We start from the raw sequence: 16,920 nt of genomic DNA, 5'->3' as shown, positions 1-16,920 counted from the left end.
CATCAATAATTCATTACGCCTAGAGGGCCCAAGAAGGTTGTGAATCCCTGATGTAATCGACAGATTCAATAGTTGACATATCCAATTTATTTCAAGATGAGATAACTGAGATATTTGACCCCGAAGTGTAACCAGCATTCGTCCAGTTGTATGCTGGGGCAGTTGCATTTAAACAAAATAATGTTGAATGTATATACACATAAATTATAATAAAAAACACTAACAGTATTAGGCCCAACATTTTAAACCTAACAACGTAAAATAGTAATGCCATTACATCGAATGTTCCTACCAAAATATCTGAAAGAAAAGCATCATCAAGAAATATACATACATGCCTTTGAAATATGTTCATTTTCTGCTACATGTTTGGAGGGATAGAAATGATATTCATGATTGCATCATTATTCATGTGAGTTTCATACAGTTAACCTCTTGTTTACCAGGTATCTCGATCGTGATACTTAACGGTAAACCCTCAGGAACCAGGTATCTCAATCAAGATACTTTGACATGTTCGTAGTTTTTATGTCATAATGTCGCTCTTTTCACTGGAATTGCGATTTTCTTCTTTTATATTGTTGTTAACACACATATTTATTTATTGATAGAGCTCAACAGGCCGAGCCCAATTATAGTGCTCTAATTACATAATATTACTACAATAGATTCAGTGTTCCAGTAATAGCATTTTTAAAATTGTATAAACTCATTGCAAAAATATCAATTGTGTTATTTACACATGAAATTGTGTTGAAAGAGTTGCACGCTCTCCACACCGGAGAGGCAGAGAGAATTGGTGTTTTCGCTCTCTCGCAATGAAAGATTTTGTGCTTGGGACATGTTTTGAAAATGGGAACATTAAATGATACGGCTGATAATAAGATGGAATCGTCTATTATACTGTTAATTACTTTATACAGAAAGAGCAGGTTATTTACTTGTCGTCGAAGTGCTAGTTTCCTGAAGTTGGTCCCCGAGACTAGATTATCGTATGAATCGAATGTTGGATATTCTCCACAGGCTTTGAATTTGCGATATCTAAGAAACTTGGACTGAATACGTTCTAGTCTATGAATTAAGATTATTTGAGTGGGATTCCAGGTTACTGACGCATATTCTAGTTTTGACCGTACTAGGAAATAGTAAAGTATTTTCACTGGTTCAATTTCCGTGAAGTCATGGCTTGACCTGATTATATAACCTAAGTTTATGAAAACGTTGTTCGTAACAGTTTCAATATGCTTATTGAATTTGAGCTTGGTGTTGAAGGTCACTCCGAGGTCTTTAATTTCATTTTTGCGCGTGATTTGTACATTTTTAATATGGTATGGAAACTCGCAAGGTGCTTTGCATTTTGTGTAAGTGACTACGCTGCATTTTTTTGGGTTAAGAACCAACTTGTTACTTTTACACCAAGAGATCACTCTGTCTACATCTTCCTGTAGTTTCAAACAGTCTTCATTGATAGTTATTTCATGGAAAAGCTTAAGATCGTCGGCGAAACACAATTTTTGAGAATTTTGTATGCAATTGGGTAAGTCTTTGATAAGTAATAAAAACAAAAGCGGTCCAAGAATATGGTGTGAAGGGGCAACTTTTGATTTTCCTGTATATTACAGTTTGTGTTCGATCGGCTAAATATGAAGCAAAGAAATTTAAAGTATTAAGTGAAATATTGAATGAAGCCATTTTCTGTAGTAATATATCATGGTCAATTTTGTCAAATGCTTTAGTAAAATCAGTGTATATTGCATCGACTTGTCCTGTGTTATCTAGTTCATTGCGTGCATAATGGGTAAGTACTCTTGCATGTCTTGGTGTTCCAAAAGAATGGCAGCTTCTTTTGTCGGCTTGTTCTGAAGGAAAAAGCATTGTGCCCCTCAAAGGCCGGAATTTTTGTTCCACTACAATAATGTAGTTCAACCTCGATTTGGGAATAGTTTGCTGGTCGGTAGCAGGAGGTTGCCAACTACTTTCAGTTTCGGTAAGAAAAAAGGGGGAAGTAAGGGGTGGAGGAAGGAGGGGGTGTAACAAAGGAAAGGATCAAAGCTCAGGCGGAAAGAGAAATTCTTATGCTCGAGTACAGGTGTTCGTCACGTGACTGCAATGTGTGACCAGCAACATCCAAAAATAGACTGATAATACACTTCTAAGAAGTTCTTTGTTGTCCAGGGAGAAGGGGAAACCAATTTTTCTTCATAAATATTTGAATTTTCCGGTTCCTCCCCTCATCCATATATACACTCAATGTGCATAAATTGTGTGTAGTCCAAATCTATGGTTCATTCCACGTATAACGGTACTCAATTCATCCGTGTAATGCAATTAGCCTCCAATATACAGTCGTTTCGAGGTAACTTTGCAATCTGAGGCTTGAGTCAGTGGCGCACAGACATGTCGTTTTGGGGGGGGGGGGGAATACAAGTCATGTTCTATTGCTCATATGATAATAGTGTAATTATTTTCTTGTTCCAAACATGCCTGCGATAATTTCCATGTGTATTTTGACAATGTCCTGTACTTTGTTTTTGAAGGGGGGGAGGGGCATTTTTCTTCATAATTATTGGAATTTTCGAGTTCCTCCCCTCTCCCCCTCCATATATATATACTCAATGTGCATAAATTCAATTCAATTTTCCTTTATTAAAGGGCGAGGGTCAGCCTGCGGCTGTTCTACCACCTAACCCCGATGGATACATATACATACTAAATAGGGGAGACCAGGGTAATTAGAACAGGAAACAGCCTGTAGAAGTTCCACTGTAAATTACTCAGAAAGTTACTGATGGATTATTTAAAAATTTCTACGATTTAAAAGGACATCTTTTGTATATTTTTGAAAAAAATAATGACCATACCTGCATTGCAAATACTCGTCCAAAAAAAAAAAATTGTCATGACACCATAAAATTGTTCCAATTACCCCATTTTGGGTTAATGGAACATAAGTTAGAAATTTCAACTGAATAGCTTTAGATTGCTGTTGGAGTAATAAGAACATCATATATAAATGTCCCATTTACCCTGCAAATTTGAACACAATAGCTCTACTTCTTCTGGAGTTATCAATGCTTGTTTAAATAAAATCCCAAGTTAACGTCTTTTTTCATAAAGTTCAATTTCCCAGCTGTGAAGCAAACATGCGTGAATGAAAATCAGTGTTCTATGATTTATTTGAAAGGTTACAGGCCATTCTACAATGTAGTAAAGAAAAAACTTCTAATAGTTACATGTACAATCTAGTATACCCAAGCGAAATCAAGCAAATTACGCAATGTTCTAATAACCCATTTGCAGAAATTTTTGGGGTAATAAGAACTTTGCTTATAAAAACCAGGCAAATTGCCCATAGACAACCAAACTCACATGAAAAGATGTGTGCCCTTATGTTTTATTATAGGGGTGAAGAAAATTTTGCAAGGGTTCTTTCATTCACATCCAGTATATGCAGAAGCAGAGAAACACCAAGCATGCGTCACATCATTTTTTGCAGGTGTATAATAAAAGTCAAATAAAACTTACTTTTGTGTAGTTATTCCAATAACAAATTTTCTGCATGTAGGTTTAGTGTAGGTACATAGGTATGAAATGTTGTTACACCAGTCTTTTCGTTTTAAATTATTCTACATTAACATGTTCCAATAACCCCATGTTCTAATTACCCCGGTCTCCCCTACATTCTACCTACTAAATGTTTGTACAATAACAAACAAAGAAGAAAGAGAGAAACAAAGAAGACACAAAAAGAACAAATACAAAATTGAGAACAAAGGCTCATCTACACACTAAAAATAATAATAATAATAAAAGATAGAAAACAAACACACAAGGATACACAAATTAATGACAATTGTGCTTGGTGTGATATGGTTAAGAATAATACAAATTAATATTAATGTTATGTGTAAAAAACATATAAATGTTCTTAATATGCGAGAAAGGACAAAATATTGTTAAGGGTTGGCAACATGTAAGGGGAAAAGTAAACAAGCAAAATAAAGATGAAAATACTTGTAATTAGAAAGTTGGTTCAGAAATGCGAGCTATTATTCGTGAGTGCCGGAACACAGGTATTGTTCATTTAACCATAGAGTTTTTAGTTTGTCTTTGAAGTTGTTGCGATTAGTGAGGCACGTCATGGAAGGAGTCCGAATCTATGGTTCATTCCGCGTATAACGATATATCATTCATCTATCTAGGGCAATTAGCCTCCGATCTACAGTCATCTAAGTGAAACACTGCATTTTACTAAAAATTGGCCTCGTCCCAGGGGGCCTAATTGGCAAAATGGGCTTGGTAATCAAAAGGTTAATCATTATTGGGTGTTGGTAACCTGAAACTGTTGCAACTGCAGCTGCCTGGCTGCAGTTCACCCTGTTCCAATAATCCAAATTTCGTTGGGTTCTTGTATACTGCAAGGACTAGAACAGATGCGTAAAGACTACATATACAGAGTTAATAACACCATACACATATACATGATGTACTGGGCATTACGACTGGGAGATAAATTAGAGTGCGAGTATCACAGTTCCTCCTGCTAAAACTTTCTTACGACATCCACTCACCAATGTTTATGCGAGATCAGCTTTTGAGAGGTTCCTGAACACCATATGTTGGTGTAACAGTTCCCGTTCATAAAGTCTACCAGAGGTTCCCCAGGTTTCTAACCCCAACTTTCCTCACATACACTCACAAATTATAATATCACTTTACACAAAATATATGCACAAAAAAAAACCAACATGAAATATACATTGTTCGCTGAACAATCATATCCCAGAGTACTTTCAAAGCTTTTTAAACAAAGTATTGTTTTATGGACACCACAACATAATGTGGTAAATAGTTGTACATGAAATCATGCATTATTTTGTTAAACACGTCTCTATGAGCTAGAAAACGGAAGAAAACGTTTGTATTAAACACAATCTTTATGAGAAATGCAAAATTGTTCACTTTCTTGCAAGTGTACAGCCGGTCACCAGTACCTATTTTTCTTGTGAAATTTCCTTCCTATATTTCTTCAAGTATAAGGGCTTGAATTGTTTTCCTTCTATATTTTCACATTAAAACGTATGAGGTTTGATATAATTTAGCAAAAATTAATGTGCAGGAAAGCACTGAAGTGTGTTAGTATGCTAATGGAAACATTGTTATACTGGAAATTTTTACAAGGTGCATGTAGTGTTATTCAATAATAAGTTTTAAATAATTATCACGTTTAGTTATCTTGGCAATAAGCTGTTTCAATTTAGGTTAAAAATGTAGCTCACAAATATAAAATATGTACCTGCTCTTATGTATCAATTTTGCAACATACAGGGTGATTGAAAAGAGACTCAAACTGATGGGGAGACAATTTTGTACAGTACAATAAGTTCTGAAAGTGGTCGCCATTTTGATATTCACACAAGTGGATATGGTGAATCATGTTTTTAAAGGCTCTTCATGAAGTTTGCTGTGAAATTGCATGAACACAGTTTGATGTTGAATATTGCTTATAGTTCCACAATAGTCTAGGGATGTAGGCTGTGAAGCAAAAATATAGTGAAAATAATAATAACTAAATGACCCTGTACATTTGAATCTCAGAATGATTGGAAAAAGTTTTGTATTTTACATATTTGCATTATTTTCTATTTTCAGACTGCTAATGTAACTTTCAACTACATCTATAGTGCATGCTATCAAGTCAGGGTGATACCTAAGACCCTGAAAGGCACCCGCGAACCAATGAGATCCTCTCCAGTATTTATCTCAAGCAGCTATGTGAAGGACAGGATTATAGATCACCAGCCTGTAATAAATGTTCAATATTTTGCTGGGTGAGTTCTCTTTTAATTTTTTGTTTCAGTTAATTTGTGAATAGGTCCAGTGTGCGATCGTGTGTGTGATTGTGTAGATTTTTTTTTTCTGTTTGTTCAGCAAGATGATTCAGCACGGTTAGTTTTAGGTGTGAAATTTCTCAATTCTTTTTGTGAACTAGAGATTTTGACCCCAAAAGTCTATTTGCATTCTCTGTAATGTTTGTTTGTTGTATTTTTCCAGTTTGCATGCTTTTCACATGTAGTATGTGCATAGTTGTCTTTTTCTGTGCATATTCTAGAATTTAACAGACTTTTGTTTCCATTATTAGTATCTAAATCTAAATAACAGTAGCAATTATCAGTATTATTAGAAATTAAAATACATCATGAGAGTATTTAAAACGCAGTGCCGCCTGTAAAGATATTTAAAATTCATATTAAATTAGGACTTAGCAGTATTGATCAACATCTTTCATATCAATATAGGTTTGAATGTAATCACCTGCTGATATATTTCCTAAATGCAGATGTCTCAATAGCCGACCTCTGTAGTGTAGTGGTTAGCACAGCATGCTATGATGTAAAAGGTGTCCGGGTTCAAATCGCAGCCTGGGCAAGTTTTCTTTGTGAGTGTTCCTCATTAATTTCATCATATTATCGCACTCGCCAAAAAAACAAACATCAAATCATATTTATCCTTTAAATACTCATCTTTATCGACACGATTAACCAAAAGTTGCAAAAATGTCTCAGGTGTCTTCTAGGGTACACAAGATTTGTACCCACGCTTCTGCAGAGTTGGAAATATCCTGAGAACTGTACCAGGTACACAGTTGCATGAGGAGATTGCACTTGACTTGTAACCAAGGGCAACAACATGTTTATCAAAACTGTGCCTTGCAGTATGATTTATGACTAGCGATCATTAGAGCTCCTCTTTTGAATTGCTAGCAATTGTGTATCCTGAGTATTTGAATTCTTCCATTTCACTTATTCCATTTTTCATGAGTAATAATGTTGTCACTTTAATCTCTTAAGATTTTTTCCCCTATGTAAAATCTTAAATTAGCCACTGTAAACTACAGGAAAATGTTGTGAGGCTCATTTTATGTAGGACTTCTTTTTCAGTTCTGCTGGGGACCTCAGTGGCAGAGTATGATCATGTTTTTCCCCCATTATTGTATCATTGCAGTATTCTCTTTCTCATCACTCTGCTGGCCCCCATGGCAGAGTGGTTAGCTACTACGCCAGAGTGTCCATTCATCAATTTCATCATATTATCACTCATACCCATCTTCGCAAATTAGCCAAAAGTGGCACAATAAGCAAAGTAAAATAAAGCACGTTAATCGATCTCTCATCACCCGTATTTTACCTAGAAGTAGAAAAGATTAAATAAATCATGGTAGGCAGCTAATCTCAGTTTTAGTATTGTACAAGTGATGTTCCTTACTTCCACATTGAAAATTTGCTTTTTCTAATTAATTTCGAAGGACCACTGTCTTTATTAACAAGGGTTACAGTATCTAGGATGGAGAAGGTCACTGCTTTGTTTATCCCCAGGTGGTGGTAGTTCCAATTTCTCCCATCTGGTGTCACTGATGGCTGTTTCTTGACTTGTCTGCTGGCATTTGTTGTGATTTCTGTAATCTAGTGGTGCTGGAGGGTGATGATTCGCAAGTTTGGCTCAGCTGTTTTGTACTGGTCGGCGAAGTGTACGTTGCGGTTATTTGGGCAGCAGATACGAGATTGTACAGATCTGCATGTGTGTAGGATTTTTTTAAGTGTGGCCTGCCAGGTCGGATGTGCTTGTCTGTTGTACGAGTTTAAGCATTGATTCCTGCTGGGTGAAGTATGGATTGGTTTGTGGCGTTGTAAGAAACCTGATCTTGATGACCCTTGGTGACTCTGACAATATGTAAGCTTGCATGACCTGGTACCCTGTACTTCAAAAAACATCGCCCAGCCCCGTTACAACCCCCTATCACCTGCCTAAAGACCTACAAACAACCACACTGTACTAAGCAGCACAACACAGTAGAGAGCCCAACTGCTACAGAGTGCACAGCAGATGTCTCAGGCCAAGAGACACTAATTAGCATTGCCAGATGCGAGAAATGGGAACAAACAGAACAGAAATGCACTGCCATCTCCATCCTAGACACTGTAACTATCTTAATGAAGACAGCAGCAAAAATTAGTTGGAAAACCAATTAAGTTTGAAAACATGGAACTAACTTACTTACTCACCAGCCTTTATAAACCTGAAGGTTATGGCTGAAGCAACACAAGCCTTCCATCTGTCCCTATCCTGGGCAAGATCAATCCAATCTTTTCCATCTTTACCAATTTCCTTCAGGTCCATCTCAACGTTATCCATCCATCTTCGTCTTGGCCTTCCTACAGGTCTCTTACAGTCCTGGCTTCCCCGATGGCACAGTGGTACCATTGTTGCCTTGTAACCAAGGGGTCCCAGGTTCAATTCCCGGTGGAGGAACATAGTGGTTCGGATCCCACTTTAAACTGTAGGTCCAGTCCCTATTAGCCTTACTGTGCATAAAGTGGACTTAAAACACAAACTCAAACCAGACAATCAGGTTTCCCAACAAGAATCCTGTAAACTTCTTTCCTATCTCATTCGTGCCAATAGCCTGTCCACCTAAGTCGTCTTGATTTTATTATTCTAATAATATCTTGACATAAGGAATATCACCTGTACAGCATTAAATAAGCAACATACAAAAATACCCAATCTCCTCTGATGATCAGTTGAGTTGGTCAATGACAAACTGGCTAACTTGTGGGCAGGTTGTTGATTTTCCAACCAGCCACAGGACCATTATATTGGTCATAGTGGCATGTCTGGTCACCATGGGTGTTGCCAGAAAATTTTGCAGGCGGGGGATTGGGTAAATGATAAAAGTTGAATAGTTGAAAAATAATAAGTATTATTACCACGGTTATAAATGTTAATATACAATAATAAGTATTACAGCCTAACAAAAATAAATTTTATTCAAAATAATAATAATTATTATTATTACTATTATATAAATGGAGAGAGACTCTCCACGAAACAGCACAAGTATTTTCCATTGTTTATTTTGTATCTTTTGCAGTTAGTATCTGATATTAACCTTTGCATGTATCGTTCAAGAAAAGGCTTTAAATGTTAAGGGGATTTTTTAATATATAAAGTGTGTTGTGTGACCTCTAACCTACAACTGTAATTATTAGAATTTTGAAAACTAAAACCTAGGCTGACCAGACAGATACATTCAAAAAGGAGGACACAGACATAAAAAAGAGGTTTTTCTTGTATGTACGCATTGCTTGCATTATAGAATTATTTTCCTGTAGTTTACATTAGTTAACCATTGTTATAACTGTATCTTTAGTCAAAATGAAAATAAATGTCTGATGAAAGGAGCGTGTGTTCTCCTGAAACGTCACAAAGAAAAACTGTTTTCTTATGCTTGTAATAACCGTAAACTACAGGAAAATAATAAAAAAGAGGAGACCGCAAAAGATTGCAGCACATTTTCCATTTCCATTAATTTTATAAATATATAAAATGTGCTTCTTCCAACATATAACAACAATCTAATCCATCCCTGGATCCCTATTTTTGCAAAACAATATTGTTCCGGTTTATAGTACTTCTTCTCCTTTGTATAGACTAGTGCAACTGTAGGTTTGAATTGATTTTCTGTGGGGTGAGATATCCAAATGGAAATTCGCCCCTACCAACTGTAACTTCTGGATCCGCCACTGTTTTCCAGTTCCAGGATTCGAATCAGGAACCCTTTGCATCGTAGCGCTGTGTGCTAACCACTCCACCACGGAGGCTGGCACTTTTTTATTTCATAAATGTAAATATTACTTAATAATCAAATTTCTCATTACGCGTTTCTGTGTCGCGTGAGACTCGAAAAGGAAGTGTGCAGTCTGGGACGCGTTGAAGGCTCATTTTGACAAAGTGATAGTGGTTGAGCTCCCATGTGATCAATGAGCATTGCTAGAATACTTATCGTGCCTCAAGTGATATGCTTTACATGTACAATATGGGTGGAAGCATTTTTCCAAAAATGGAGGACATTTACCAATTCTTAAAAAACCTGCCCAGACGTCGAACAGTCACCTAAAAAGGAGGACGTGTCCGAATAAAAGAGGACGTCTGGTCACCCTAGTAAAACCATTCGTTCTTTGGATGAAATAACCTTGTGCCTGTATTTTTTCACTCAATGTTCTTGATCCCATGCATTTTTACTGTGATTATTCTGTTTGAATACTAACTAAATGAACTTTATTTCTGTTCTTAAGAATAAGAGTAACAAGCTTTCGGCTTTCTTGTATCTTTAAATGAACGATGCCAATTTCTAGGGGGGTCCACCGACCCGTTCGCCCCCCCCCCCTCCTTTTGCCGACACCCATGCTGGTCACTTAGCACGTAGAGTACCTTATTTTTTCAAGTAGGTAAAAATTAATGTTATTAATAAAATGTTACTGAAAGGCCCAATATATTCCTTTTCATTCCTAGTTATTTAAATTTTGCTTATTTTAGAAAAAGACACTTGCTTGGAAATGTGCACAGATGTATTATTATTTTTAATGTTTGCATTGCAAAATGTATGGTTATTAATATTGATATGTAGTGTTTTGTTTTCTTTTTGATCAAAGTTATTTTATCATTCTTAGTAAATAACATATTAGTTGACATGGCAGTAAATGTGCACTTTCATTAATTTAGTTTAGTTGTTTGTAGTAACATTATTTTTTCTAACATAAACACAATATATGACTGTGTTTGGTTGTGGTGCAGTTCGTTGTAAATGTGGTGGAGGATGGACTTGTATTTTCTTTTTGTGCCTCATGAGACATGGGATCGCATATAACAACAATAATAATATTAATAATGAGGCGAAGGGTGGGAAATGGGCCAATAAATCTGTAATGTACCGATAATTTTCCCAAACCATTATATGTGTAAATAATCTGTAATTTAATGCACAACAGGACTAATAAAGAATGTCATTTTGTTACTATTATTAAGACTTTCAAAAAGTATATATTTTTAATACCCAGCTTTTCAAAGGATACGTATTTCTAAATATGCAATGTATTGTTCTAAACACAGCAGTGTGATGCCCACATACATTGTTGAACAAGCTAAACAAATCAGAATTTTATATCAATTTGGGTGTATATACAAGGTGGCAGATATTGTATCTACCAATATCAGTTGGCAACCCTGTCGGAACTCAGGTGCGCATGTGCAGAAGTCTCCCATGCTTAGGCAAATGCAAGTCTCGCAATCAGTCTACCACGGATCATTTGCCGGTTGAGACACGAATCATAGCAGTGGAGGTGTTCATCCGAACAGGTTCCATTCAGGAGACGCAGCAGGCACTGCACTGAGAAGCACCAGGATGCAAGAGAATTTGCCTCCAATGTCAGGGAAGAGTGTACTAAATTAACGGATTTGCTGTCGATCTGCTTTTTCACTGCCTCAGTTGCCACGCAAACTGTCACGACACCATTATGGCATGTTGCTAAGGAACCTAAAATACAAATTTCTTTAGTGCATAAATCTCAATTAAGATTTGAATAAAATTCTGTTATTTAATGACGTAACCTTGTATGTTTTCCCCATCTCTTGAGGCACAGCTTTCCTCCGAGTCAAACTTGCGGAAAGCATTTACTTAGACAAGGCACCAAGTTTGACTAGGATAGTGCTTGACAGGTTCTGATTATTTTGTTTGTTCTGTTAAGTATGTTCCATTAATGCATTCCAACATCTCTTTTTAGGCAGATATTTAGTGTTACTATAAACTTTTCTCAGCCATTTATGGGAGTATCAAGATTTAGACCTAATCCTGATGGCTCTGGCACTCTTGATATGTGGGCTCAAATTGTAAGCTGACAATATTGCTTGGTTTTTCTTTTTATGAGTACTATTTTCTTGTTTTTTTTTAATCGATTAGTGTCGTTCTTTATTGTTTTATATTTGCATTTTTCTTCTAGGGTGTAGACCAATAGGGGAGCTTATTTAGATGATTAGTGAAGATTCTTGCAGCGTATTATGATGGTACAATATATTTGGGTATTGGGTCGTATTAGTAAAATTGAGTAAGTTTTGCGAGCACAGATTATCAAGGGCTCTGAATTTTTGTATTAAGTCCTTTTCCCATAGTTTCATACTTAGCATTCTGTCATTGATGTGTTAGAATTTTTATAGCCACTCTTGTGTGTATACGAGGGTTGGGGCATAAGTCATGGCAACTATTTTTTCTTCATGTGTGGGAATGATACAAAAATTTGAAATGCTAGAATGTTTGGTACTTTGTAATTTTCTGGGTGGGGCATAAAAACCTCATGATTTTTAAATCGATATAACACAATAAATAAATAGAACTCATCTTTATTCATGTGCTATCCGTAAAGCCATATGCATGTCATTATTATTGAAAAAAAATGTGCAGAAAATAACATCGTCAAATGGCATTTCAACAATGAAAGCACTGTGCGTTGTGTTCCACGTCTCCATGGTGACTGAAACGGCAGCTAGCAGCTTTTTTTAAAATAACATAAATTTGTCAACCCTGTTGCTGCTTGCTTTGCTTCCTCGCTGAAATTTTGCTGCCCACCTTGCAACAGTTGGTATGTAGGTCATTATTCCCCACATCTTCCACCAGCTCCCTGTGGCATTATCTGGACCCCCCCCTGCCCCGAGAACAGCTAATTAGATACACGAATGCTGTTCATGCTGGGTCATACCAATTCTGCACCACAATTAACTCCTGACTGAATTACCATCACTTTCTGTGCAATAACTGTTCAGCACACTGCCATCTAGTGACATTTGTTTGTTTGAGATGCGGGTTTAAGTGTACACACTTGGTTCCGAGTATAGGCTCGGTTTTTTGATTGATTGATTGAGTTGGTGTTTTAAGTTCACTTTATACACAGTAAGGCTAATTGGGACTGGACCTACAGTTTATAGTGGAATCCAAACCACTATGTGTGGGTATTGTGACACCTTGAAGGTGACGACGCTACCACTGTGCCATCGGGGAGGCTGATTGGGCCCGGACCTGCAGTATAAGTGGGATCCAAACAACTGTGCAATGTACCTCCACCAGATTCCAAACCTGAAGCCCTTGGATTACAAGGGGACAACATTACCACTATGCCATCGGGGAGGCCCATCTAGTGACGTGTCCACATATTATATGCTTTCTGGGACACATGATCATATTATCTTACGATCATATATACTTGATGAAAAAATAGTTGCCATAACTTAACCTTGTAGAGACATGTACAGTGAGATCCACGAGTATTACCATGCTAATTGTCCATGATTATTTTCATGAATTTTTCTCTTACATCCTGTGTGTTTTTAAGTGATGGATTTTTATGTATGCTGGTGCAGAACTTGTCAACAGCTTGTTTTGAGTTTTCTTTTCATTCCTGAAGCTCTTATTGGGTCACATAAAGTGCATGAACATGGTGATGGACAATTTGCACCTTAATACTCATGGATCCAACTGTACTTGGTCTCTGAGGATATGATGTTTTTATTCACACCAAAATGCGAGCACAAGATCACTGGAACCGGTACTCACAGAGCACTAGGTGCTCCCTGTGAATACATGTTCTCAGCTGTTTTATTCTTACAAAATTGAAAAATTCTCTCAAATGTTGAGATGTGATGTTCCTCACTTTATTAATACGACCCATTGTCATCAATATTTGTGTAACTATCATGTGATACTTATGAAGAAAGATGGGTTGCCTGGTGTTGTTAACTGCTGCATATTCTCTATAAATATGTGGTCTTGTAACATAAACAGAAATATTTTAAATTTTAGCTCTCAAAAGGTATTTAAATTGTATAAATTTTGAGTGTGGATTGTGATACGTGAACATATGTCTTCAGTAACTTATGCTAATGTTCTAGCAGAAAATGCCAACTAAATGGAAGGCACATTTGACACACTAAATTTATACTTTGGAACTCATTAAGAGGAGCAAAGTGGGTAAAACTAGCATTGAGGTGATAGTTAAAATATTTTGTGAATTTCATCCTTATGGAGGATATACCCATTTGATGTCTAAATGTCTTCTAACATTTAAAAAAATGCCACACCAGTGATCAATTCTATGGCAAAAAATACTGGTAAGTTTTCCCCTAAAATTGGTTGATATTTTGATTATTGTAAGGTGTGTTCTACAATCTATAGCTGGCTTTGTGGCCAAGCACCTTATATGGTTGACTCTGAGCATCAAAGTTCCCATTACTTACGTGAAATTTAGAAATTTCTTATTTCCATGTTGCACAATTTAATAGTTAAATCCTATTAATTTCGAAGATCCTCTGTCTTCATTCACTAAGGGTACGGGATCTGGAGTGGAGATGGTACCGCGTTACTGCTTTCTTTGTTCCCGGACAGCGTTAGTTGCAATTTCTCCCGTTCGCCGGTGCTGGCGTGTGTGTCCTGGTTTGTGTCGTCTGCTTCCTGTTGTCAGGTGGCGCTGCCGGCTGTTGGTTTGGGGGCTGGGGCATGCTGCTCGGTGTGGTGCAGTTCTTGTTCCCCGCATGGCTGTAGGGGTTTCAAGTATGCTCACTGCATATTTTCTTTTTCTAGTCTGGGATCTTTTTGAGGATGGGTTTACCAAGTTGGGTGTGCCTGTCCATTGTCAAGGTTCAGTGCTGGTTTCTGTTGGATGATAGCATGGGTTTCTTTGACAGTGTTTTCTATGACGAGCCGGTTGGGTGAAGTATGGATACGGAGGCGATAGTGTGGTTTGTGGAGTGGAGGTGTTGAGAAAGGCCTGATTTTGGTGTGTCTTTTTTTGGCATCTTTTACGTGTTCATTAATCCGTTCTTGGACAGTGTGGATGGTTCTGCCAATGTAGGTGTTGTGCCACAACACATCCCCTGGTGTCTACAAGACCACATGCCAATGCCAGAACACATACTTTAATTGATCGTAGAATTGCAGCACGACCCAGCCCCCCCAACCTCCACCCGGCAGCAACTCCTGACAACAGGAAGCACCAGACGCGAACCAGGATACACACGCCAGCACTGCCGAATGGGAGAAATTGCAACTACCGCCGGCCGGGAACAAACAAAGTAGTGACGCGGTATTGTCTCCACTCCAGATGCTGTACCCTTAGTGAATGAAGACAGAGGATCTTCGAAATTAATTGGATTTAACTATTAAATTGTGCAACATGGAAATACGAAATTTCTAAATTTCATGTAAGTAATTTTAAACTGCATTTACCGCATCCATCATGAAAGTTCCCATGTTTGAATCCCAAGCATAGATGTTAAATATTTTCCAATCACCACTCATCCTCATTGTTGCAGTTACCCAAAAGTGGCAAAAAAGTGACATGCCTTTGTCTTTGTTCTGGAAAACTTGTTCCCAAACTTTCTTGGTTCAATGTCCAGTTTTTAGTTACCGTTTTCTGAAAATTGACCTAAAACCCAAAAAACGCCAAAGAATGAAAAAAAAGTAATTACAAAATGAAATCAATGTTTCCTGGTTCTAACTGAAAGGAAAGATCCAGAAATAATAGATGACTTTTTCATCTACTTCCCACCCCTATTTATCACTGTTCAATTGTTCCTAAGATAATTATCCTTCGTTGTTACTGTAAAATATTATTCATCATTTACACAATTTAGCACTTGTGAATGTACATTCTGCAAATAATGAAAACGTGATTATATTGTACAGCCATTGTTGGCATCCTTTCTAAATGCAGGCATGTTTCACGTATGGTTGCAGACTGTAAACAATGGTTCTGGGTTCTTGTGGGGCTTGGCCAAGTTTGAATTCTGTATTATGGTTGTCATTGGTCATTGCAACGAATCGCACACAAACATCTCTGCAATGTTATAATATCCCAATGACATTACACTCATGTAAAGAGATATAACATGTCTGCTGCATGGGCTGGGGCATGCTTTGCTATAACTTTTGAATGTGCACTAAAAAACTGGGTTATACAAAATGAATTTTAGTTAATTTAAAAAAAAACACAAAAACATTTCCCCATCATTATCATCGATGCTTAAGGCTCGGCTGGACATTTGGCCGACAGCAGGGCAGCTGATTTCCAATTTTCCTCTCCTTTGAAAAATAGGTGAGAAATTATACATGCTTAGAATTCCTTCTAGAGCATTTACGGGAATCTTCATGTGGTTTGATTGACCAGTTGTCTAGATATTATGAATAGATAGACTTACGTAGCCATGAAACACGGCGTAAGCAAACTGCACAAAGATTCATGTAATTCTTCCGTAAGGTTTTCTAAGCTGACATAATTTTTTTAGATTTTGGAATATCGTGGTTTTTCTAAAGGAGAGGAAAATTAGGAAACCGGTGCCTTGGCAGTGGTCAGAGGTCCAGCCAAGCCTTAATATATAAGCGATTCCCCATGATAGAACATTGAACATGTAATATACAGGGTTAGCCTAAAAGAAATAGACACTTTCAAAGTTGTACAATAAGAAGAGTTTTAATAATAGGGCTGAAATACTTACATGGTTTGAAGAACGTCCTGAAGTTTACATTGGTAAGTTACAAGTGTTCTAGGTGTGACCCTTTTGTAACATGACAGATACAAGGGTTGCTGGAAAAGTTTCTGCAAACTACCACCAACAGTGGCGCTAGTATTCTGCTATTATAAAAATCTGAAAAATAGACCTTTTTTATGTATAAATTATCTTTGATTGTTTGTTTAAGCCTATTCGTTTATTTTTCACAGCAGTTTGAAGAAGTAGTTTCGTATGAAAAATGGAAATTCTTTCTCATGAACACTTTCGGGAACTGATTTTTATGATTTCAAATGTAGTTTAACACCGAAACAATACATCAAGTGACATCATTTGGCTTTTGGGGATGATGCACCATCCAATAGGACTGTGTAGAATTGGTTTTCCAAATCCCATCGTGGTTGCACATTTCTCAGTGATGAATTTCGTGAAGGTCGTCCATCCACGTCTGTTGTTGCCAGTAATGTTGATGCTGTGCGTGAAATGATTGCAAGAGATCGGCATGTGGCATACCGTGAGATGCAGGCATCC

The 16,920-nt window shown here is 37.1% G+C and overlaps 1 protein-coding gene across 3 annotated transcripts in view; it reads left to right on the top strand.

The window, feature by feature from the left end:
• Positions 1-16,920, top strand: part of LOC145989684 (uncharacterized) — a 173,595-nt gene that overhangs the window by 15,773 nt on the left and 140,902 nt on the right. For 2 of the 3 annotated variants that reach the window (XR_014441882.1, XM_083124906.1), the window contains exon 5: positions 5,653-5,831. Coding sequence is in view for 2 of the 3 variants with exons in the window: in XM_083124906.1 (XP_082981032.1) it covers positions 5,653-5,831 (179 nt within the window). In the remaining variant the exon portion in view is untranslated. Of the gene's footprint in view, positions 1-5,652; positions 5,832-11,621; positions 11,728-16,920 lie in introns of all 3 variants that reach the window. The other variant, XM_083124907.1, reaches the window with a different exon arrangement.

This window comes from Lepisma saccharinum, chromosome 7 (assembly GCF_977018435.1).
Source record: "Lepisma saccharinum chromosome 7, izLepSacc3.1, whole genome shotgun sequence".
In the NCBI taxonomy this organism is placed as follows: Eukaryota; Metazoa; Arthropoda; class Insecta; order Zygentoma; family Lepismatidae; genus Lepisma; species Lepisma saccharinum.
This window is presented reverse-complemented; position numbering and strand designations above follow the sequence as displayed.